Source organism: Fusarium poae, chromosome 2, assembly GCF_019609905.1.
Source record: "Fusarium poae strain DAOMC 252244 chromosome 2, whole genome shotgun sequence".
Lineage (NCBI taxonomy): Eukaryota > Fungi > Ascomycota > Sordariomycetes > Hypocreales > Nectriaceae > Fusarium > Fusarium poae.
Window position 1 is genome coordinate 7,659,015 of NC_058400.1, and position 24,716 is coordinate 7,683,730.

Sequence of the window (24,716 nt, forward strand, 5' to 3'; positions counted from 1 at the left end):
CTGCTCAGCGACGCTCACCGAGACTGACCGTCAGCCCAATTGGTCCAAGCGCATGAGTCTCCAACTTGGAGACTTTTTAATCGTGTCGCGCCGTGTCAAAACACGGTCAAGCTGCAGGAATTTGACTTTAAAGCCACTGTCGCATTCCATCCAAGTGCTGTAATTTTTTGCCCTGAGTATGTCATTGATCCGATCAGCAAGCGGCCCTGCTGGTGGTTTAAGCATCAACACCGGTACTGCTAACGCCTTGTAAGCTCCACACCCGACTCTAACAAAACAATCAATCATTCATCACCAATAATACCCACTCAACTTTCTGCTTTACTTTCTTTGGCGCGAGCTCTGTTGACCTACCTACATCGTCGAAATCCTCCCTCTTGCTAACCGGCGCATTATCAACAGTGGCAACACCGCCTCTAAGCCATCAGCTGCTGGAAGTCTCTTTGGTTCATCTGCCTCTGCCACTCCTACCACCACTACTACCACAACAGCGCAACCAGCAGCAGGCAACATGTCTCTCTTCGGCGGCGCCGCGCAAAAGACGGGGACGGGTCTTTTTGGTCAATCGACAGCACAAAGTGCACCTGCACCTGCGACTGGCGGTGGTCTCTTCGGAAATGCAGGTGCTACCAACACTCAGCAGACACAGAGTACTGGCACTGGACTCTTTGGCAACACAGCCGCGAATAACGCACAAGGTCAGCAACCAACTGGTGCGCTGATACAAGGAGCTAACTGGGGAATAGGAAACACTCAACAGTCAACGACGGCGACGACCGGCACTGGACTCTTTGGTCAATCGACTCAGCAAAACCAAGCTCAGCAGCAACCTCAACAAACAGGCACAGGTCTCTTTGGACAATCCGCAGCAACAAACACCCAAAGCAACACAGGAACTGGTCTTTTCGGTCAAGCTCAAGCAAAGCCCGCTACCGCAGGCACTGGTCTTTTGTAAAATACCCCAAGCTCTTTGCGTTGACGCCGCTAACTTTCTACAGTGGCCAAACTCAGTCTCAACCGCAACAGCAGAACAACACATTAGGCCAGTCCACGAACCAAGTCTCAGCCGTCCAGATCAACTACGACAGCATCCGCCCACGTAGTCGATTCGATGATCTTGCTAAGCCTGTACAAGACGAAATTGCGCTTCTGGACAAGGGTATCCAACGAGTTATCAAGATGCGAGACGAGATTGGTGAATTCATGCCTCAGCACGAGAAGGACATCGAACAGCTCGGTCTCGACGTTAAATTTGTCGAGTCCAAGTTCCGTACCGTTCAAGTCGCTCTCAACAACGATATTCAGACTGTCAAGGCCCTTCAGGATCAAACCCGAAAGAACGCCGCCGACGCTCGACTATGCTTCCGAGGTGCCGATAACCTTAAACTCCCTACGCACTACCACCAGACCGGTCTCTTCGCTAGCCAAGCACCTGCTGCTGATACTAATGGCTCCGATGCTGCGTCAACACATGCCGATGCTCAGGATCTGATCACCTATTTTAACCGCATCTGCGACGATATCGAAAAGTACAAGGCACGTCTTGATGAGTACCGTGGAGATATTGAAAGAGACATGCCTGGAGTCGAGAATGGTCTTTACGAACAAATTCGGGCTCTGCGCGATCGTAGTGCTGGCAGCGTAGTTGTGCAGGACCAGCTGAATGAAGTGTTGCTGGCGCTAAGAGACACAGGAAGCGCCATTGTTGCGCAGGCTGGACAGATTGCTGATACCCGAGAACGGTTGTCACGTCTTCAGGCTGGCATTGTGGATAGTGGAGTTTATGCCATGGGTATGAATGCTTAAATCATTGGCAAATGACAGGCAAAGACAGGGCGAATCAGGGACGTTAAATGGCTATATCAGCATGTTGGACATTGCGAGATTCCGTTCTTGTGTAGAGAACAAGGTTTTATAGAGGCATCGCTCGGATGAATCAGGGAAGGTCTGGTGTTGACAACTGTAGCAGGAGACTTTAGTGAGGTTAACTTCACGACATGTACGAATACCACTCGGAAAACCAGCAACACCATTGAAGGTTGGAGAAGTAAGAGCAGAGATACTTTTTATCATAATAAGCACAAAACACAGCACAATATTGTGGCCATTGGCCGATAATCAGGCTCCATCGCAGTCAGGGATTTGTGCATTGAGATTTGCCAAATATCCTATAAAGTTCATTATCTTGCCTCGCGACCACAAGATCGCGGGCTTGGGTATCAAAGCAGTGCTGGGCCGTGATGTATATACAAGTAATCGCTGTTTCCCTTCTAACTCCCTTTTTTGATAATCCTTGGGGTTTCTCGACAGACTAATACTAGAAGGTCCCTTCTCCATCGACATCATCTCCATAGTCTTCGCCAAATTCGTCTCCATTCTCAAAGTAGTTTTCGGCATCGTAATCTCCAGCATCCTCATCATCGTAAACTTCATCCTGCTCTTCCTCTTCAGCCTCCTCGTCCTCAGGGTCACCTGCCTCGTCGCCGTCTTCATCCTTAAGAGCTTGCAGACGTTCAAGGAGATTTCGACCCTGCATCTCATCGCCAACATCACCTGCCATTCCGAAAGCTTCCTCTGCACTCGGCAGCGCGTTAACACTCGAAAGCTCAAGCTTCCGTCGCTTGTAGCCGCCGGGAACGCCGGCGCTTTTGGTGGCTGCAGCATCGACGGTTTCGTATAGTTCTTGGGGAAAAAGCTCGCGGCAAACTGGGCGATTGGACCAATCTGGAAGAGCGCGCTCCTCGCGGGCGAACTTGTGGGAGTAAGTGGGTACAGCAGTGAAGGGGTCTACAGAAGCCTTGCTCTTGATTCCAAAGACAGCATTCTTCTGTGCCTGCCCATAGTGTTTTCGAGGTGCTGTCGGATCGTGGAGAGCTGTACGCTTGGATGTGTATAGAGGAGAGGCATGGATCTGGTGCCTTAGAAGTAGGAGATGTTGTACGGCGGATTTCTCGTGAGAGGATAGTTCTCGGGGGGTTGGGACAAGATATGGCTGTTTGCTGTGTTAGCGATCATACCCCAAGCTGTGAGGTCTTGCGCTCTTATATAGAGCACAGAGACACAGAACAAAAACATACTGGAAATAGCTCAGAAGGTCGTGCATCAGGCTCATCACCTGTATCCCACGGCACATTAGGTCTTCCACCTCTTCCGCCGCCGCGTCCACCACGGCCACCACCTCGACCTCCTCGAGACATTGAGTAGCGCGCTTTGTCCGGGAGTTTCCTCGATCAGTTGCTGATAAACAGGAGCGTAAGTTGAAGGTTGGGTTAAGCCTGATTGTAGTTGTAGAGTAAATGCCACTATTCGCGATCGAGGTTTGACGCAGAATGATTTTTTGCGGGGTGTACTCCGTAGGTAGTTTAGATTCTGAATGCGCCTTCGAGAAAAAAGGACCCAGCGGAATTGGCTCCGTCATGACGATGCCCCGCTAACCAGGCACTTTCTCTCTTAGACGGCACAGCTTTCAAGGACTGCATGAGATACTGAGGAGGATTATTGATGGTATACAAACATGATATTAACTGATGAAATAAATGCATACGTAATAATAGGTTAATATATTTGCATGTAGTGTACTTGGTGTGATTTACCTCTCTTCGCTTGCTTGGATCAATTGTGCGTCGTCCATTACATGTAAACCAGGCTTCTTCCACTACGTACCCCTCCATAACTTGCAACTTACACCCACCACCAACAACTCATAGGTACACTAGCTGACTACCTAGGTACTACTAATAAAACATCAACCTTCCTCAACTCCTTTGGTTCATTGGATACTTTTTATATCACAATCAAAATGTCTGGTCGAGTGGTGCCCCAGCAAGACGACAATGTTCCTGTCAGTGGACTGGCAGAATTGCACGCCCATCTCGCCGAGCTTCATCAACCTGGTAACGAACAAGCATCGCTAAACCACAAGCTCTTTGACGATGTCGAGCTTCAACTCACACGCAAGTCACATCCATTTCAACTATTGAATAGAGATAACTGACTTTGTACAGCTTCGAATATCCCTATCATCCAGCCAACTCTTCTTCCTCCATTGATGTCTCTTCTCAAAACCACAACCCAAGATCCGACCGCGGTCTTCTCCCTCACCACCAAGCTTTTATCGCCTCTCTCATTCACGCAATGCCTCTCCCTAGGAGGAGCCGAATCACTTATCGAGGCTCTCAAGTCGCCTCTCGCAGGCGCGAATCTCCTCGCTCTCAACATCCTCCAGAAAGCCACCAGCAATCCCAGAGAAGTCGATGCTCTAGCTGCTCAACCTGAAGTTGTCGAAGAACTACTTCGCACATGGTTGAGCTCTCCAGATGCGGATGTTGGAGGGCGCTCTACGAGGGTCTTGGGCAGTCTTCTCGAGACAGATTGCGATGTTATGCCTGAGACCCAGCCAGCTACGACGAACGGTGTCAACGGTACCAGCTCTTCGGAAACGGAGCTCGTGAAGAGACATATCCCTGGGCACGCAAGTCTTTGGCGCTTGATTATCTGGGATCGTCATTATCTTGAGATCATCGTCGCCCTCTGCCGTCCCGTAACCATTGACCGACAGGCAACTTTTGCCCAAGATCGTCTGTTGAGAATCATCCCTCGCCTTACCGCTCTCCATCCTCGCGCCATGGCCATATCCCCATTTGCGGATCTATTCCCTCTACCCGATCACGCTGATGCATCTATCGGTCATGGGCTGCTACAGTGGGCAGCGCTGACCATGGTCGATACCAGTGACATTCTCATGCACCAGACTCTTATTGTATTCTTCGAGTCGTTTGTGAGTATCATGCGGATTGCAGGCGACTCAGCCGACAAAGACGCCATTGTACGCAATGTGGTGAAGACTGCTATTTCACGAGATCAGGAACTGAAGCAATCTTTGGAGACACTTCCCAACCGGACAGTGCAGGAAGAAGCGGAACCCTTGGCCAAGTACATCAGCCGAATACTACAATAATGGTGATAAATACTTGGGAAGCACAGAAGGATCCAAAACATTAATAAAGTTACATTCACTAATTTGCTGCTCCACCTCTTCATGTTCCTAGCTGCTAGGTTTTCTGATGCCAGTTTGAGCCCGCGACTTCAAGTACCGTATTCGTTTCTGCGTGAACATCCAGATTCAGGTTACCAGAGTGTGAGTCATGAAAGATTAAGAGACGAGCACAAGATGACGATTCGTGAAGCATAAACTTGTATATATTGACACATCTCAACTCAACCCATAATACATGCCCACAGGCCACCTATCGCTCCATGCGATAACCTGGAGTATTTAAAACAGCGTCACGAACATCGACATTCTCTATGATTCCATCCAACGCCCTGATTCTCTTCACCGTTAACAACCGCGGAGGAAGTCCGTCCTATAGCATTCTCCTCGCGTCTGCCTCTCGATCGCCCATCGGCTCAGCCGTCATACGGCTAGCCACGCTGTCTTGCCGTTGTCTAACATGTGTCATTCCTGCAATGCCCAGTCCCAACTCTCCAACTCGTCGCAACACTATCAAGAGTGAAGCGCGCAGGTCTGGTGTGAGGTCTTTTGTGAGAAGCTCGACTGCAAGGGGGTAAAAGTCGGGGATATGTTTCTTGAAAGCATCCTCCGGGAAAGTAGTGTAACCCTCCAGAACATCGACGACGACAGGGCGCCATGCAACGATATTTCGATGCTGGCTTTCTTCTTCTAGAGTGGTATAACCGTAGACGATGTCCTTGCACAGAGGTACCAGCGCAGCCTCGACATCAGGCCGGCTCGACAACCGTTCAGGTGCGTCGTCAGCAAACATACGGAAAAGGATGGAGATGTAAGTCGCAGCTGAACCACTCTCCTGCTTTAGGAGGTTAGGCGGCTGCTTCATGAAACCCTCACGCCACAGCCTCATACGCAATTCCTTGTCCTCGTTGAATTTACGAGCAAACACGAAGGATCGTTTGAGTAATGACATGAGACGCAAGAGCTCCTGGGAGGGAATGTGCGCGTAGACAGTGTCATTGCTGAAGAGTTCGTTGACTGTCTCAATCATCAGTAGCTGCAAAACGCAACGAGAGATAATTCGGTTGAAGAATCGTCGTCGAGCTGCCGTTACTACAACGGGCTGTTGCTGGAGATTGGACGATGGTTTAAATTCTTCAAGCGTGACATGAGGGCCGTCTCCGGTTGGTGTTCGACGATCATCATCATCAGCTGGAGCAACAACACTGTCATCATCATCCAACTGTGGGTTATTAATCTTTAAAGACTTCTCATCAACGGGTGTAGCATCTGTTGAGCCTGCAGAGAACTCAAGGCCATTGGGAGGGGGTGATATTGAGGCAGTGTTGTTGATCGCAGTTGCTGAAAAAAGCTGGTATGCAGTGGTTCGCTCAAATAATTCGCAGAAAGCACCAACAAGCTTGTTCCAATGTTCTGGTTGGAACTTGGTGACATTCTTGAGGATCAGTTGCTGCAAGCAGTTGCTGCCGATTCGCGAAATGGTATCGTTTTCTTGGCAAATGCAGAGCGCTAAGAGCTCCAAGAATCTATCCAGCATGTACTCCAAGGCGTCGAAATAATGCGTGAAAAGCGTGATCATATTTCGCAGCGCCTGGATCATAGTGGTTGATAGCCACACTGATAACTCCTCATGATTGAGAACGTTGCTCATCTCTGGCCGAGACCTCAAAACCATAAAGATGGGGTACAGTTGTTGACGCCATAGAATGTCCCAAAACTCGGCTGGGAAGCTACCTCCATACCTCAACAGAGTTTCGAAGAAATACTCGAGGGCATTTGATCGTACTTCCAAATCTTCGCCGGTCATGAGGACATCATGGAAAGCAAAGAGGACGGGGAACCAGTAGCCTTCCTCGACCGAAGTGTTTGATCGTGATTTTTTCTCGGAAGTTTGTGTTGCGCCATCAGGTGGTGAAATGTTGTTGTACTTTTGCGACAAGGGACATTCAGGCGTCTTGAGCATAGTGGGAATCAGAGACTTTAGTAGCTCCAGAGCTGCCAGACTCTTCTTCTGGAACTTGAGGTTCTTGGAGAACTCTGTCAAGCATACAATCAAGTCGGTGAACGCGCCTTGAGATATCACCACTCCAAACTTGGTCTTGTATACTTGGTTGACGTTTTCGTAAGCCAGATTAACAATGCTTTCGTGAGGTTCGCGGGCAGCGACTGTGAAAACACCAAACATAGTCCTCCAGCCAGATCGGATGTTATCGCCACGAGCCTGAATCATTTGTATCAGACATCGAAGAACCATGTCTTTGACAGTAACGTTATGTGTGTTCGCAAGCACATGCTCGAAAGGTTTTAGGAAGTCCTTCTGGAACTTGAAACCAGCCAATTCTTCGATCTCCATAAATCGCATTGACAGTTGGCGCAGTGAATCAAGCGCAAAGAACACAATGTTCATGTTGTTGTGACATCCAACTCGGTTGAAGTGTTCGCCAAAGACCTCCCAGATGTTGCTCCACTCGAACCTAACACGATTCATGTTGTAGTAGCTGATCTCGACAATTTTCTGCAAGCTGTAGGTACGGGGCATATCGTTGGATCCAGACACCTTGATCTCGTCCCAGCTGACTTCTGTTAGTGCCCGAGCAAAGTAAACCATAGATTCACCCGTAAGGTTTGCCGTATTAGTGAAAATGCGGTCGACACTGCGAATCACATCATCGGATCGACTCTCAAGAGCAATCTCAGTAGAGAAACCCTTTGATGAAGTTCCGGCTCGAGCCCTTGTTGGCTTCTTGGATGATGAGCGGGAGTCAGTACTTTCCGACCTTTGTGGAGGCAGGAAACGAGCTTTCGATACATCAGGCACAGCACTCTCGTCAACACCACCCGAGATAAGTTGAAGTCGGTCGAGTTGACTAATGCACATCAATACGTCTTTCCACGACTCGCGGAGAACGTTGCCCTCGGTCTGTCCCAACTCAAGCACGACCTTCAGAGCTTCGATGTTCTTGGCCAGCATTTCTTGAGGGTTGTTCAAGTTTGTCGTGTTCTTCAAAGCCGACATAAATGCCTCCCTGGGTGTAGACATATCAAACAGACAAGCGATTTGTGTGGCCAACTTCATACCCTCGAGGCAAAGCTTGTTCACTTCGAGATTATGAGACTTCTGGATCTGACTTGAAAGGGTGGAAAAGATCGACATCCAAGTAACGTTGAACATAGGGCTGACGTGCTTAAAGGAAGTTGCAAGGATGTACTTTGTGCCAGCTTTGCGTCTTTGGCTCTTGAAGAGATCCTTGAACAACTGTTCAGAGCGCAGAGCGATCTCCTCGGATTGTTGCATGTAGGCTTCGCGCTGCAAATCACGGCCAACGTTGGAGAGGGCCTGTCCAAGGCCAGCAGCAATGCCAGTCGATTGAGCGGGTGCATTACCAGCTGCAGCTGCCGCATCTCGTTCACTCTTGAGAACGATCTCATTAGCTGCAATTTCATCATAGATGCCGAGGAGGTATTCATCGGGCAAATCGGCGTTATCATTAATACCACGATTGTTCTTGATGAACTCCTCCTTGCTCATGCGCTTGGCGATCTTGACGCTGTGCAAATCAGTGTTGAGTAGAATGACCGAATAAGCTAGGACGTATGCAGTGTCGGCATTGGCGAATGCGTTGGGGTTTCCAAGAACATAACGCTCGGCGAATTTAAGCATGAATCGATCAATCTTTTGAGCTTCACCAGGCAGGCGGAAAGACTGAAGAAACTGGCGCAACGAATCGACAAATCTCCGCTTGGCGAACTCCATGGTGTCGACAAATGCGTGCATAATGTCGATGTACTTCTGCTCTCCTTCACCCAAGTACTCTCCAATCTGAGCCTTGTCGAGCTTGTCTTCCCTCAACAGGAACTCGGCAATATCCTTGGGGCTATCACTTAGAATGAAACCATCGCGTATGAGCATCTGGATGCCCTTCTTCGGTTTGAAGTTGAATTGGTTGATTCCCTTCATCAACGCCGTCTTTCTCATTTTCTCCTTCTCCAGCTGATCTGGGTCGTCTTCCAGAATAGGAGTTGATGGAGGAAGAGGAGTTTCCACACGAGAGACGCTATCGTTAATGCTAGGGTCGATCGATGGCCGAATGTCGAGAGAGCCCTTGATGTCCTGGTTTTCAGGGCGCGTGGGCTCCGCATCACCTCGTATCGGTGCCGACCAGTTGACCATGGATCGCAACGTCTCAACCAACGCTTCAATGGACAATCGTTTGATCGCATATTCCTTGGGGTAGTCGGGCTCAGAATCTTGATGAGGAGCAATATGAGCTACTGTCAGAGGGGGCGGAAGGGTTGTCTTGAGTTGCCATTCGCTCGCAGGGGTGGTCTTTAACCGCATTTCTTCGTACACTTGCTCGTTAATTGTTGTAATTGTGAGCGGGGTCGTCGAGAACTTGGACAAATCCTCGATGATTGTTTGGTAGATATTATCGACAGTCTGATCGCAGTCGTAATTAAGGTAGATTTCAACCAGGGCCTTGGGGTCGGCGCATAACCGGTTGAGGATTGTTATAAACTGAACTTTTTGCGACAGTGGCGCCGTTCTCCGTGCAAGAAGAGCCAGATAAATTTCATTCAAGAAGACTTCAATCTCTTTCTGCCAAGAATGTCAGTAAATGAGTGTTTGCATACCAAAAGTCGACTTACCTTGAAATCAGCACGCATGTACTTGACCATCAACCAAAAGATCTCGCTGCTCACGTTGAAAATTCGGTCAACTGAGCTAGCACCATTACGAGTAATACTTAGACAAAGATAAAACTTGATCGCCTGCAGAAAACTTGTAGGCTCGCCGCTTTTTGAATTCTTGATTGTACAAAAGGGAGAAGTAAAAACAGCAATGTTATTGTTAAGAAGGGTGTGAATAAGGTGAAGAGAAATGAGCTTGGAGCGCATTGGCTGACCGCGGACGTCGTACAGTTGGTCGGGTGGTAGGACCTTGGTTGAAAGGTTGCAGAAAGATCGAAAGACGAGGTAGGCATCCCGGATGTAAACCTCATCCTCAGCGTCCAGCACATCGCCGTCCTCTGTATGGGCAGAATCTTGACCCGCCTGGTCAGAGGCTGGAGTGCCAGTCTCCTTTCGTTCAGGCTTGAGCCTTGTGACCATGGTAGGTCCATCGCCCAGGTTCGAGTCGTCGAAGCTCTTGCGATGTTCAAGATCTTTCAATGTGAGCTTCGCGCCGCTCTCGGCAGGTTCGGTCGAGGTATCTGCAGCCTCGGAGGGCTCTGCTGGCGACTCATCGCGGTCACCACTATCGTTGGCGCCATTGGTCGATTCGGCGTGGTCGAAGGTAACGTTGCTAGAGCCATTCTTGAGATGTTCCAGGTTGAGGCGGGCCTCCTTCATGTGCAGTCTCGTCTTGACTCGCTCAAAAACAGTACCAACCATCTGGGTCAGGGTACCCTGAGCAACCTGCTGGTTGGCTGTGCTCCGCGACAGTAAAAAGACATTGTATACTTGTCGCACTGCCTTGAGAAGACCAGCACCATGGACGACGATCTTGTCATTGAGGACGGCTGCAAGCAAAGATTTGACGATCTGAAGTTGGATCTCAACAGCAGTCGTTTCGCCTTGGAAACAGTTACAGATAGTGTCGATGGCTCGCTCGATCAGGGGAGGGACAGACTCGGCACCCTCTTCGGTCCCTTCGGAAGGGTTGCTTGGTACGGAGAAATATGAATAGGAAATGAGCTTCCCGATGCAATCGAGTGCGGTTGTAGTAAGTTGCACATTCGTAGAGCGCGAGGCTAATTGCAGAGGAGCAAAAACGATCTCGGGGTCGGGAAGCTGGTCCTGTTCTTTGATGGCGTCGAGTGCCTTGGTGGTGGTCTCCTCCAGCTGCTTGTTGCGCTGCGCATCCTTGGAGGCGGCAATGGCCTCAAGTGAGGAGACTACAAATTTTAGGGAGCTCATGGGGGAGCGCAGAAAAGGCCAGTGGCCATTCGGTAGGGGAGAATAATCGAGAGGGTCGAGGTCGAAGGAGGGAGGTTGTGAGATTTACGTCGTTTCCGCAGGGCAATTAAAGAAAGGAGACGTGGATGCGGCGGGAGAGGGAGCTAGAGCTCACCTGTGCGCTGTAAGTTTAAAAGTCTCGGCGCTGCACGCAAACCAAACTTTAGGCATAAAAAATAGACTCACAAATATGCTGAGTATCTAAGTTGGTCACAAACCAGCAGAAAAGAAAAAGAGTAGAAAAACAGCCCGCGTCTTAGTGATGTTGTCGTCAGCTTTCAAAAAGCTAGTATACACTATTTAGTCCATGTACAATCAATACCAGGGATACGAAGTCGAAGTGGACAGCGTTACCAGTGGAGGCTAGGTCCAGCTCTGACTTTAACTGCGGGACCCCTTAGCCCCAGATTGCCTCGTAAGCTGCCAATTAGGGGCCGAGAAGGGGAATAGTGTCCTCTAAGTGAGATACATACCTACTGGTGCCTGCCGACAGTTGGTTACATTTTACAGAAATCGAGGTTCAAGTACGGGAAATAAAATTGTATATTTCATTATTCATCAGCCACAAGAGGCTCAAAATTTAGTCGATAGAGAGACGAAATTATCGAGTCGGTTCATGGCTCTTCAGTCCAGGTCTTTTGATGAATCATTTTTACACCCTCAAGTTTCATAAGGAAGCTTTCCAACATTTCAGATGCTTGTCCCTAGTTAATTAAGCACCATGTCAAACGACACAGAAACGGCTCTACGCCGATCAAAGATACTTGATCTGGCAAAGAGCCATTCGACGCTTCTTATCACCAGTATTCATGAAATCCAGAACTTTACCTCAAGTCTTGAAGCAAAGTCGAAACCTGTATCCTCATCTGGACTACCAACTTTCCTCAAAGCCCTACAGCGCGAGAACTGCGCATTATGCAAGCTCATCGAGGAATTTTCATCAGACTCAAACTATGACGCTCAGCAACTCACAGTTCGAGAACGAAAGCTTGATGCCAGTGTCACATTCACAACTCAAAGCATTGCCCAATGGAACCGACTCAAGAAAAGCCATGGCTTTATCGCCATTAACCAATCATTCCAAGGCTCAACAAAGGATGCACGGAGACAGGAAATTGAGAAACGACAGGTTTCAGGAAAAGACAAACACAACATGCATCGTCTCCTAAAAGAGCAGGGCCGTGTTGAAGTCGATGTCGTTGAAGGAGGACGAGAATGGATCACCGTCAAGGCCATCTCTCGCGACCGACTTGCTCGTCAGATGAACGACTGTGGCTGGGGTTGGGGTGAACATGAACTTGGTGATCAAGTCGATCGAGATGAGTGGGAAGATACGCCGTTGGCAAAATACGTGCAACGACTAGTGACAGCTGCGAGAATGAACCGTCACGAATATCGGTTCCCTCGAATACGCCTTATTCTTGCTAGTCTTAGTCGAGGCGAAGAAGAACTGGACATTCTTCTCCATCAATTAAAACACATCGATCCTCTTGTCGAAGTCATAATCGAAGACCAAGACAGCGATTTTGTCACTGCCCCCAGTCCACCGCTCGATATAGCCATTGAGAACCTCATTGGTGATGAAATGGCATCACTCACATCCACAATCAATCTTGATCACACTATCCTCATCGACCTTATCTCAGATTTGACGCATCTAGATCTTGAACCACAACCGTGGCAGTCACGGACAACACGTGCTCAAATAGATGAAGAAAATGCGCACCAAGGTGGACTCATGGCTCGTGTATTATATCCAGTCTTGGCAGGCCGTAAACTCGTATGCACACGGGAGGCTGCAGATCATTTTCATGATGTTTTACGAACCGTTGGAACCGAGTCTGAGCGCGAACGCGGGAGGCTATTGATTCCCTGGAGTGGTACTGGTACACAAGAATTGTCCTCTGACCTCATTCGCGAGCGGTTTCAGAAACTCACTGTTCGCCCGTTACCCTCCAATGTTCAGATTCCCGTGTCCGTCATCGACGAGCCGTGGGATATGGACGCTATACCAGCTGCTATAGCCAAGGGCGTGCTCCCCCAAGTGGCCCAAGATGTGGCGTTGAGCAGTGGCTTCAAGAGCTCGAAGCTGTCTATCTTTATGTACGGTTGGGCCGCGGAATTAACAACACTGACGAGCAATAAAGAAGTCCGAGGACAAATACGGACGTGGCTGGAGGCGAATCGCAACAATGATGAAGAACTAGGGCCCCAAATATGGCGTCTAGAAGTTACGAGGAACCTCTTGGCCAAGGCAGCAAAGCCGAGGGAAGGATGGCAAGAAGGAGATGGCGCTGATGCCGATGAAGCTGATGATGAATGACGAATTGTGTAAAAAAGTGTAAATAAAATTATCATGAGAAAAACTCTAAACATTTCCTGGACAGAAACTTTGGTTGCTGAAGTATAACTGGAGATTCATCAGTTTACTGTGATTTTAGAGTAGACTCTTGGGCCATCTATCTATATACCCTAGAACTTTAATGTCAACTTTTACTATACCCTCAGGATGTCTTGCACTCTCAACCTCAAGGTCTCATAATGTTAAGATATCTTGAATCGGTGATATCGATCTGATAAATGTTGGAGGCAAAAAGATGATAGGGTAGGCATTGAGACCCCTTGGCTTCCTGTGGAGTTCAGGGTCTTCGCCAAATTGAAGCGAGGAAAGCTGAGTTGTAATTGACGGACGAACTCTAGACCGAATGCTTATTATTCCCATCTCAATGGCCTACGCAGAATGAGAGAGAAAAATTCGATCTAATGATAATCAAGAGTAAGCACAAATCAGATGTTTCTGCTAAAGAAATCAATTCTCAGGTATACTTTCCCCTATGGGTTTAGTCCCATCTCATCACTAACAGAAACTCTCGGTCTTTTGGCTCGGTCTTTTGCATCCCCACCGTATTGTTCATGTCTCAGAGACTCACCAAGATGCGTGCAACTTCCTTTCTCTCATAGTTAGAGTGTGACTGTGTACTACTATTCGAATTCACCGTTCTTCTCGCTGATTTCAATTTTGTGTACTTGCTGTTTTCTCGGGGTTTCAAGCATGTCTCGAAACTCACCCCCAATCATATCGACTCCGAGCTTCTTTCTTAATGATCCGCTTGATGTAAGTCAGGAGACCATAATAGAAGAAGGGACATTAGCTCCGGCAGACGAGTCTCTCAATTTCCTGGCCGGTACTCCAACTGCCGAGGTTGCGATGGCCGTGTCTTCAGCCGCCAAGACGGAGAAGAAGAGGCGTAGACCAGCCCTCGCATGTGAGCAATGCCGGCGCCGAAAGATTCGATGCAACAGAAACTTGCCCTGTTCGAATTGCTTCAAATCAAATATATCGCCTTGTACTTATGCCCCTACACATGTTCCAGCTTCGCGAAGCAAGAAAGGTGTTGTGGACTCATCTTCACATGTGCCAGGGAGATCAGCCCCTGTCGTGGACTCAAACCGAAGACAGTCTCCGTCGGATTCTTCTGCAAAAATACACTCTTCCAGCATCCCAAGCTCGACGATAGGTTCAAACTCAGAATCATCGACTGTCGATGCGTTGGCTGCTAGGGTCAAGGAGCTCGAGCAGAAGCTTGCCGAGTCTTTTCACATCACCCAACCAGGAGAAGATGTGTTAATTCAACGCGATGACCAGGAGGAAGAACCAGCCCCAATGAAGGGTACTGTCTCCAAGACGAGATTTTTCGGCCAGAGCCACTGGATGAATGGCGCTATTATGGTGTGTTGCCCGCTTCACATCTTCAACTTCTTCTCTAACATGAGCATACAGTTTCCCAATGTCCTCGATGTGCTCAAGTTTCCAAATGAACGAAACAAAGAACCTCATATGATATTTTCCAAGTGCAAAACCTTAGGTCGTACCATCAAATCAAATCGCCTGAAACCTATCTCAACAGATAAGCTGGGTCAAACAATTCCCAAGCGTGGACTTGCAGACCAGCTTGTTAACGCCTACTTCGCCACGTTCGAGGGTGTCTTCCGTATCCTACACGGCCCTACATTTTGGGTCGAGTACGAGCGTTACTGGCAGAATCCCGAAGCTGCTAGTCAAGTGTTTGTCATGCAGATGCAGACCTGCATGGCGCTCGGAGCAACAATCCATGACGATGTCTTCAGCTTGCGACCTACTGCTATGCAATGGATCCACGAGGTTCAGATCTGGCTCACGTTACCGCCGGAAAAGAGCAGGATGACGATTGCTGGTATTCAGATTATGTGTATGCTGAGCCTGGCAAAGGCCTGTTGCGGAGTGGGCCAAGAACTCACCTGGATCTCTGCGGGTTTTCTAGTTAGGCAGGCCATGTATATGGGCCTACACCGGGATCCCAAACACCTTGCCAACATGTCTGTATACCGCTCTGAGATCCGTCGACGTTTGTGGGCAACTATCCTCGAACTCAACCTGCAAACTTCCTACGACTCTGGAGGCTCGCCGTTGATCTCCTCGAAGCACTACGACACACGGCTCCCAGCTAACCTCAACGACTCTGAGCTATCTGATGAACCAGATGCTGAAAGACAATTAACTGGCAATCCTGAGGCCTTAACTGACATGTCAGTTCAGCTTGCCCTTCAAAAGTCCTACGCACTTCGCTTGGTGATTATCAAGCATGTCAACGAGTTTCGATCTAAAGACTCCTACACCGAAACCCTGCGCCTAAACTCCGAACTTACGAAAGCATGTCGCACTCTTACTGAGACGCTTGCTGCTCTATCACAAGCTCAAAGACACCAGCCGCGCATCATCTTCACACAATTCCACAGTGCTCTGGTCCAAATGTTTACATATCGTTGCTTTCTGTCCCTTCATCAACCCATGGTAGCTCGCTCCAAGGACGACCCAACGTATTACTACTCTCGTAAAGTATCACTTGACTCTTCGCTCAAGCTCGCGCAGCTATGCACCCTTTCAATACCACGTTATGGAACTTATCCCCCTGGCGGTTCGAATGACCCTGCGACAAGTCTCAACCGTCTTATCACAAATGGCACAGGGCCTTTTCGTGTGATACCGATCCAAACGCTCTTTTCTGTGTCACTCGAGTTTATCAAGAAGTGCGAAGAACAACGAGATAGTCTTGGTGGTCTTCCGAATATGGGCTATGGGGAACTTCGCTCTGTTCTCAACGCCGCCCTGGTATGGTATGAGCGAAGAATACTCGCAGGAGAAACAAATGTCAAGGGATATTGCTTCGTTGGTGCCTCCATGGCTCATGCCGATGCTATGGAGTTGGGTTTGTCACAGGAAGACACCGATCAGGCTGTCATCGATGCTGGGGCACGTATAGGCAACAAAAGCTATGAGCTGTTGAAACAGGTTGCAGAACGTGACGGCATACCAGTTGTGGACCCTGAAGACGAGGAGGCGATACAAATCGATGTACCGCTTCTTGACGGCGAAGCTATGCAGGACATCATGGACATTCCGCTGGACTGGATGGTGATGGGTGATTTGGGTTTAGATGGAATGGGAGGATTCAATTGGGCTAGAGGTAGCATGCCCCAAGAGTTTGAATCTGTTGACCCATCAGTTGTGTCACAAACACAATTCTAGCGGGTGTCGCAGGCAATGATAATGAGTATAAAGACTAATCCCACCTCATGAAATGATATAGAAATATCGAGCAGTTATCTTTATGTAGCATATGTATGTATACTTGTATCGGATTCAAGCTGAGACGTGCCAATTCATGTCGTCTTGCGCCTGGTTTTCATGATAATCCGAGGCACGATATTGTCGATAAAGAACCCATACCTACTTGTGTTTGGCCTCAGTGTATATTCAGACCAAGCCGATGTGAAGCTGTCAACTGAAACAGGCCTGCTCAATACCAAGCCGTTTGTTCGAACCAAAAGGTGACTGTTATGTTGAAGACTTATAGATGGGATCAAAAACACAGAGAGGAGCGAATATATAATGAGGGGATATGTAATAGATTCTTTGTCCAAAACACCCCCCAAGTTCGAAAGGATATAACATTATTAATCAATGGTCATTGTACATGGGCTTTTCCGCCTCGTAAATCTTCCGCACTTGCTGCAACGTGACCGAGCGATGGGAGCTCTATGAACTGCTCGTCGCCTCGGCCTCTACCCAGGATCACTCTCGTAGGCATTCCCACGAACTCCTGAGTAAACTCCTTGCCGCATCTCTTCTGTCCTTCAGAGATCATCCCCACCTATTCTATAAAAAGTCATTTCCTCGCTCGACTGGCCTTAGGACGCTCGATAGTTTCTGAATTTAGAGGTAAATAATTATTCAGCCTCTAACTTACAGAAGGAGCTCAAGAGGGTTCTCGATAACCTTCTTAAGCTCCTTGATCCACTCAGCACCGACGGCACCGTCAACGACCTTGTGATCGAAGCTGGCAGTGAGGGTAATCTGGTCGTCGAACTCAACGCCGGCCTCGTTGTCGGAGGGGATGGCAACCTTCTTGGTGGTACCAACAGCGAGAATGGCAGCCTGGGGAGGGTTGATGACAGCAGTGAAGTGGTCGACAGCAGGGTTCATGCCCATGTTGGAGATGGAGATGGTACCGCCCTGGTACTCCTCAGGCTTGAGCTTGCCATCGCGAGCCTTCTTGGCAAGAGCCTTGACCTGAGTAGAGATAGCCTCAAGACCACGGCCCTCGACACCAGTGACGATAGGGGTGATAAGGCCAGTAGGGGTGGAAACAGCGACGGAAACGTCAACGTTGTTGAACTGACGGATGTGACCGTCACGCCAGCTGGAGTTGACCTGGGGAACCTTTCGGCTGGCAACAGCGATGGCCTTGATTAGGAAGTCGTTGACGGAGAGCTTGTACTTGCCGTCGGCAGAGGCGTTGAGAGCCTGGCGGAGCTTAAGAAGCTTGCTGACGGAGAGAGAGCTGGTGACGAAGAAGTGAGGGTTGGTCTGGGTGGACTCGACCAGACGGTTGGCAATGGTCTTGCGCATGCCGCTGATGGGAATGTCCTCGTAGGTAGCACCACTGGCGGCGCTGGCGGCGGGGGCGCTGCTAGCCTTCTTGACATCGGCCTCAGTGATCTGTCCGTTCTTGCCGGTACCCTTCATGCCATCGATGTTGATACCCTTCTCACGGGCAAGTCGCTTGGCGGGGGCGGCAATGTTGGGCTCACGGTCGAGAGCAGTCTGCAGACGGCCCTGAGACTCGTACTGCTGGGGCTCAGAGGAAGGCTCGGGGGTGGAAGCGGACTCAGACTTGGACTCAGACTTCTCCTCCTTGGGGGCAGCGGGCTTAGCGGCATCACCACCAGCGTCCTCAACGGAGAACTTCTCGAAAGCGGCGACATCGGTACCCTCCTCAACAAGAACGGCAATGGGCTGTAAAAAGTCTAAGTCAGTAACATTGTACATTGACGTCAAACAGTATCGGTTGTAGGACCAAGATACCCCGAGACCCGAGTGGTTGCCTGAGTGGATTCAAAAAATTCAACGACTTACGCTGCCAACAGGAATATCCTTCTCGCCAGCATCCTTCAGGATCTTGGCAATAACACCCTCCTCCTGGAACTCGAAGTCCATCTGGGCCTTGTCGGTTTCGATCTCGACCAGGACGTCACCGGGGGCGATAGAGTCACCGATCTTCTTCTGCCAGGCGCCAATGTTGCCAGCCTGCATGGTGGGAGACAGAGCAGGCATCTTGATGACCTGGTGCTCAGGGAAAGAGGCATAGTGTCGCACAACGTGGGCAGCGAAGCCGGTTCGCAGAGCGCTGTGGGTAGGGGCGAGAACACGCCTTCGGAGAGCGGCGCTGAGCATTGTGGAAGATATTGAGGTCCTTCTGATTGATAGATATGTTAGTCGGTGTTGAACATGGGGGCAGCGCGAATATGAATTGAGCCACTTTTTGGGGTATTTTGGGGGGTTGTTGGAAAAAGCACTCACCGGCCGGATTGGCAATTGAAAGAAGAGATATTCAGATACGTGACGTGAGATCACGGAAAAGAGATCGAGAGCGGAGGTAAGAGGTCAAGGACGGAGAGTGATGCAGCTCTGTCGTGAGAAGGAGAGGGAGAGAAAGAGTCGGGATCGGAGGAAATTCTTGGGGTTGGACAGACGTGGAGTTTTTTGCATGTTGAGCTCCGACGACTGAGGTACTTTGAAGCTTTGGCGTGGACTAAGCCCCTTTGGGATCCAAAGTGACTGCAGGGGCCTTGGAAAGAGCCCGGCATTGGTGGTTCTGAGAGGCAGAAGTGACCGTTGAGAGGGCAACTTTTGGGCAGCTTTCAGGTCATTGGTACCGTTTATCGAGGCATTTAGGGGACTGCAGGCGCTATAAGATACACAACTAAAAGATGACCCGCCAAAGAACTGGGAGCTTAGGAAAAAAAGGGACGTGGACGCCATCATGGTACCTCGACTTCGGGGGATCATTACGCGATATGAGCGAAGTCCGGTCAGAAAAGATGTGCATATCAATCCATTCATATTTGTATACTACAATTGAGACGTTCTGTTACTATTATTACTTCGACCGTATAACTACAGCCCCCACAAGCCTGTAGCGATAAGCATTATCCTTAAAAACTTGCTGATATTTGTGTTGAGACAATTTTCAAGTCCCCTAAAGCACATCCATCTTATCTCCATTGCGCCTCCGAATTGCTAAATTTTCGCTGGGTAAATTATCCCGAAGTCGGGATAGGTCGGCCCGGATGGTGGGGGTTATTTTAATTGGTTGAATATGACTAACCAAGATCTACGGAAATAAAGACGATGGTTAATTCCCGTCTACTCGTACTCACTCAATAAGACGAAGAGTCTGGTGACTGATACACATATCTATTCAGGGTGATTCGAAAATTGGATATCTAAATTATTCATCATTACATACATCTAATTATCAAAGAAAATTTGTACTTTTCCGTTCCCCTTATATATCATTAAAATACAACATTAACCCCCTCCAGCCCACCACACTTTGACCAACTCTTTTGGCCCACTCAGTGCTGAAGAGATGGATCTCTTATGCTTCGGCTCTTTGCTCCCCTGAGAGCCCTTTGAGCTCTTGGAACTCTTGGACTTGGAATTGCTGGTGTGTCCTTTGGCGAGCATCACAGATTTTCTTTGGGTACTGTCAGCCCCTAACATTGCTGTCCCTTGACGAACCATCCCAACCCTCTCCTTGACTGGCTTCGGTGGTGGTTTGGGAGGAGGGATTGGTCTCATTTCCACTTCCTCTGGTATCGAATCTTTTGGGATAAATGCGCGAATGCCGAAGTTGCCTTCGTCCTTCTTTCGTCGTCCATCGCGTCCCCTGTTCCGCCCTCTGCGATCCCATCCCATTTCGAATCGCTGTGGCGTATCTCCTTCGGTGAAAATAGCTTCGAGCTCACTGTCTGGCTGCCACTGTGCAGCACGAGGTAGTGATCTGAAAAGGTTGCCATCAACTAGAAGGGCCGTTATAGAAGCGATGGTCGTTGGTGCACGAGGAAGTCTGATTCTTCGCCAACAGATCCACGAGGTGATGTGAAGGAGCATCAGTGCTCCCACAAGAGATTGCAAAACTCGTGTAGCAATCTCATCTTGGTGAAGCCTGACCTTTCCTGCCATCTTACTACCACTGATGATAGGGACGGCTTGAGAGACTGACTCATCAGGATCAATACCACTGACAATGGTAGTACCATTCGCTGTAGGGAATGTTCCTCTCGACGATAGATGACGCCTACTCTTGAAGTTTAACGACTGTGCCCTGATGATGCCATGCTGAGACAAAATTGCTGACCCAGTCTTGTTCGTAGCATCAGCGGATGAGCTGCCAAATGTCGAATCAGGGACAGCAAACTGAGAGGAGTTCAGCATTGCAAAGAATGAGTCGAGGAGACCGTCTGAAGAGACGTTGACAAGCGAAGAATAGTCTAGTTCCGGTATGGTGACGCTCGTGCCCTGGGCTGTATGTTCGATTGGGACAGGAGGATGGTCTGGGTAAAGGTGAAGTTCAGGGCCATGGAAAACAGCTCTGACATCAACTGCCTCAATCGTCTCGTTGCAAGCAAGAGCATTGATGTCACCCACTGACATGTCACTGCTCCCCAGATTGTCTAATTCACCCCATATGTATATCCAGTCGGAACATTGCGATGACGACCTTGTCTTTCCCTGTCCAACACCAAATATTACGGTCCCACTCAGGTCCTCGGTGCGTTGGTTACTGGAGGAGCTCCTCGTCGTTCCAATGATAGCGTTGTTACCGCCCTGTCGCCCAACTCCGCGGCAAGTTTCACCTTCGAGGTCAACCCGCAGTGGGTTGACAGTTCCGTCATCGAGCTCGACTTCGAGGGTAAGGTTTGTAGATATCTCATCCGACTTGTACAATCGACACGACATCCTGGGCCGGATTGCTGTTAATCGTGCACTGACAACAATATCTTTTCTCTCAGTGTCTTCTACCAGAGATACGGTCGGTAGGTTGAGATCGGCAAAGGTGAATGGGGGATAAGGGGCATTGCCGGCAAGTATAAGCGATGCCAGAATCGTGTCGTTCGTACAGTCGGTGCATATGGGATCATCGGGAGAAGACAACAGGCTGTTGGCGAAGAAATCCTCGGAACGTAGCGGAAGACTGCTGTCAAACTCAATTGGCCTGGGGTCAAACAAAGGAGCAGACGCAACTACGAGTAGTAGCGCCACGAGACCACCAGTAATTGCAGTCAGGGCAGCGATATCCCAGATCTTGAGAGCTCGCCTCCACGCTACATGCCTCAAAGCATTGGCCAAGTTTAGGCCCACGGTTTCATCAAAGTCTCCTCGACGTGCGAGGTGGGAGAATGGAGAAAGGAGTCTTGTCCACCACTCCAAGGAGAGCATGTACATAGCCACCAATAATAGCACTAAAGCCGGCACGATGGTCCATGCTAGATATGCCGCATCGTTATCCATCGTTCTCAATCCTCCGTTGCGATGCGACAAGCGAAGCGAAATCTCAAATCCTATGATGATACATGCTAGTACAAGGATGTATATCAGTCGAATCAGACCATGTAAAGTAACGGGCTGTCTCCATGTTGAGGAACTGTATCTTTGTGGTTGACACGTTGCAGAAGGCGCTTTACCGCCGAAGATGTGAAAATATCCTAGGTTGGGGCTGTCCAGTTTTTCGTGGCCTTCAGCTCCGCTCATGTAAGTTGAACCCTCTAGTCTTGATCCGAGGACTTTGTTTGGCGCAGGTCCCATGCCTTTGAGAGACTCAACGAGTGGGTGGCTATGTGCTACTACCGAGGCCATGCCAACGATAGTGCTGGGGTCTCGTGGCAGAAACCCTTTCCTTGGAACCAGCCACATTGTTGCTAGAGTCAGAAACAAGCAAAGTACCAGCAATGCTGTTATGAGATATGCGGGCGCAGGCCGCACAATAAGACGTCGCCCAATGAAGCTGGCAACAGCAGTCGTTGAGCTGGTAGACGGTTCCATCATTGCATATCGAGCGATCAGAGCTGAGGATTGCGCGAAGAAGTTCTCAGAAAAGAGGCTCAAGATGTCATTATCTGTTAGCGATTCCACCTTGGGAAGATCCCATCCTTCTCTTGAGCCTAGCAGAAGCGCAGCAGACATGGCTTCGTCAATATGGATAATAGCATCGCCATCGTATGAAGAATTCATGGACGCAGAAAGAATCTGCTTTTCGCTGGTGTCGAGAGACTTGAAAAGAGCACGGGCAACTGTCCAAGGATGAATCTGGTCCAAGGTTGTATTCTCAGCTTGAGCGTTGGGCGTAGCCGAAAGGACTGTCTCAAAAGTCTTGGAAACTCTTATCGTGGTGATGTCATATTTTGGCTTGCAGAGGAACCCAGATGATGATGATAATGTTCCATTGAATCGCCCGTTTGAGTTCTTCGATTGCTGCTTGAGTTGATCGACGTCGAAGTCTAGGATACCAGACATGACGGCTATTCGCTGGTCGTCGTCTTCCATAGAGCCACCACAGCTAGCAGGTTGGAATGTTAAAAACGCTCTCGACAAGTCTTTGTCTTTGGTACTCGCAAGTTTCGTACTTGCAATAGCTTGTTCCGAAGAACACCCCGTCTCCGACACTGTCACATTTAACGCCAGAGAACTTCCATCAACAAGTCGTATAGAGTCCAAAATCAGTTCCGCCTCTTCGCAATCCATGCCACCAATGAATCCATCCACATCCGCCGTAATCGCTATTAGTTCAGCAATATCGCTAGAAAAAGGTGTATATGCTGCTCGGGGAGTGACCCCGTCAGGAAAGGTAATATTGTCGGCCGCCAAAGCAGCAAGGGTAAAATATGGTAACGAGCCAATGTTTTCCAGACCCGAAACACTGTTAGAGAACTCGTCCTGGACTGTAATAGCAGACTCATAACGAGCAACAGCGACAACTCTGGGTGTGACAAAGGCTGTGGAGAAGATAATAATTATTTTGAATATTATTCCGGCCAAGACCGGAGTTGCAACAAGCCAGTCCCTATTTTGGACGGCTTTGATAATGGCCATGGGCCCAGAAAGAGAAACGTAATCCAGTAAAAGAGACTTGTCGACATCGGTTTGATTGTTCAGCATACGGATCCACGGCATGGAAGCCGAGGCCTGAAATTCGACTCTGTTCCAGAAAGCAGCCACAACGATGAATACTAGGGTTGTTCCATATTGCCACAGATATCTTGACGCATCATCGGCCTCTCGGAGGCCGTCGTTGCGCTCGGATAGTTGGAGTGCGATTTGCACTCCGGCAATAAGAACCGTGATGGCGATAGCATAAAGAACCAAGATCCGTCGATGGAGAAAGACGGGTCGCCATGGTAGTTCAACTTCAGTAGGTTCGGCTGGAGTCCCGGCTCGAGGTGAGGGAGGTAACGAGAAACTAGTTGTCGACTTGATGCTTCCGAGAAAAGGCCATCGTATTCCTTTGGTCGTGGATTGCGTACTTCGATTACTTGGATCACATGGGGCCGCTGAACTGGCTAACCGTTCTGAATCGAAAAATGAAGCAAGGTTCCCGTGCTGAGGCTTTATGTTTGCGCTGAGACCAGAGAGACCGGATCCGTGCCGGCTCGATGGTCCTGGCTCAGAATTACCCTCGACCCCATGAACTGCGCGAACATGTCGATGATAGGAATCGTAGGACTGATGACTTCTCGGAGGACCAAGATTCGCGCTCGGTATCGTTTCAGAATCCATTGTTGCTAGATTTCGTGTATTTATCTAGAGTAGGAGTCCACTGGGTGTTGCGCTCCGTCGGCTTGTCCTGTTCAAGCATGATGCTGAGAAACAATCGTTGCTGTGAAGCGAATAATTCTATGCCTTTACATAGCCATGTTGCAAAAAATCGTAATAAGTAGAATATGTAGATGAGGTTTTCGTGGGAGAGGGTTTGAAACTGGACAGCCTGACGATGAGGAGTGACGTGTAGTCTGAGAGAATGGACTCAGCCAAAGCCAGGGCTGGAAGATAATTGGAAGAAAGGATTAACGAAAGACGTAAGCAGAGAAGAAGCAAAAGTGAAGAGAAAAAAACGATAACAATATTTAGTGTGTAAAAAGTAGAGTAAGAGAAAGGACAAGTCAGATTGGCTAGCATGTTGATATCAAGGACTTCCCTTGCGCATGAGTCGAGTGGCTAAACCAGCTATAGTATGAATTCTATCATCCCGCATTTCCGAGCTTACAAAAAACACAATGGCACCCAGAACCCTTGAAAGCCATGACCTAATTGCACGAGGAAACGAGTTACCTTAGCAGTTGCATGCAATAGAGAAGCACTGGGCTGCAGTTCCCCGTCCCATGTCTT

At 49.0% G+C, this 24,716-nt stretch overlaps 8 protein-coding genes across 8 annotated transcripts; 4 read left to right on the forward strand and 4 right to left on the reverse strand.

Annotated features, from left to right (window-relative positions):
• Positions 1–178: 178 nt before the first annotated feature.
• Positions 179–1,806, forward strand: FPOAC1_006614 (uncharacterized protein; the record flags this gene model as incomplete). The annotated part of the gene is made up of 4 exons (XM_044851090.1): positions 179–249; positions 403–698; positions 747–951; positions 999–1,806. 4 exons carry the CDS (start codon positions 179–181, stop codon positions 1,804–1,806), a joined length of 1,380 nt encoding a protein of 459 aa, XP_044709802.1.
• Positions 1,807–2,317: 511 nt separating this feature from the next.
• FPOAC1_006615 (uncharacterized protein) lies at positions 2,318–3,197 on the reverse strand (the record flags this gene model as incomplete). The annotated part of the gene is made up of 2 exons (XM_044851091.1): positions 2,318–2,992; positions 3,078–3,197. 2 exons carry the CDS (start codon positions 3,195–3,197, stop codon positions 2,318–2,320), a joined length of 795 nt encoding a protein of 264 aa, XP_044709803.1.
• An 851-nt stretch (positions 3,198–4,048) lies between these two features.
• FPOAC1_006616 (uncharacterized protein) lies at positions 4,049–4,957 on the forward strand (the record flags this gene model as incomplete). Its single annotated transcript, XM_044851092.1, has 1 exon — positions 4,049–4,957. The coding sequence occupies one exon, from the start codon at positions 4,049–4,051 to the stop codon at positions 4,955–4,957; it is 909 nt and encodes a 302-aa protein (XP_044709804.1).
• Positions 4,958–5,366: 409 nt separating this feature from the next.
• FPOAC1_006617 (uncharacterized protein) lies at positions 5,367–10,909 on the reverse strand (the record flags this gene model as incomplete). Its single annotated transcript, XM_044851093.1, has 2 exons — positions 5,367–9,590; positions 9,641–10,909. 2 exons carry the CDS (start codon positions 10,907–10,909, stop codon positions 5,367–5,369), a joined length of 5,493 nt encoding a protein of 1,830 aa, XP_044709805.1.
• A 760-nt stretch (positions 10,910–11,669) lies between these two features.
• FPOAC1_006618 (uncharacterized protein) lies at positions 11,670–13,271 on the forward strand (the record flags this gene model as incomplete). Its single annotated transcript, XM_044851094.1, has 1 exon — positions 11,670–13,271. One exon carries the CDS (start codon positions 11,670–11,672, stop codon positions 13,269–13,271), a length of 1,602 nt encoding a protein of 533 aa, XP_044709806.1.
• Positions 13,272–14,000: 729 nt separating this feature from the next.
• Positions 14,001–16,514, forward strand: FPOAC1_006619 (uncharacterized protein; the record flags this gene model as incomplete). The annotated part of the gene is made up of 2 exons (XM_044851095.1): positions 14,001–14,678; positions 14,730–16,514. 2 exons carry the CDS (start codon positions 14,001–14,003, stop codon positions 16,512–16,514), a joined length of 2,463 nt encoding a protein of 820 aa, XP_044709807.1.
• Positions 16,515–17,231: 717 nt separating this feature from the next.
• On the reverse strand, positions 17,232–18,722 carry MRP3 (Component of pyruvate dehydrogenase complex, mitochondrial; the record flags this gene model as incomplete). The annotated part of the gene is made up of 2 exons (XM_044851096.1): positions 17,232–18,284; positions 18,405–18,722. The coding sequence occupies 2 exons, from the start codon at positions 18,720–18,722 to the stop codon at positions 17,232–17,234; spliced, it is 1,371 nt and encodes a 456-aa protein (XP_044709808.1).
• Positions 18,723–19,859: 1,137 nt separating this feature from the next.
• On the reverse strand, positions 19,860–24,107 carry FPOAC1_006621 (uncharacterized protein; the record flags this gene model as incomplete). The annotated part of the gene is made up of 1 exon (XM_044851097.1): positions 19,860–24,107. The coding sequence occupies one exon, from the start codon at positions 24,105–24,107 to the stop codon at positions 19,860–19,862; it is 4,248 nt and encodes a 1,415-aa protein (XP_044709809.1).
• Between the last annotated feature and the right edge of the window lie 609 nt (positions 24,108–24,716).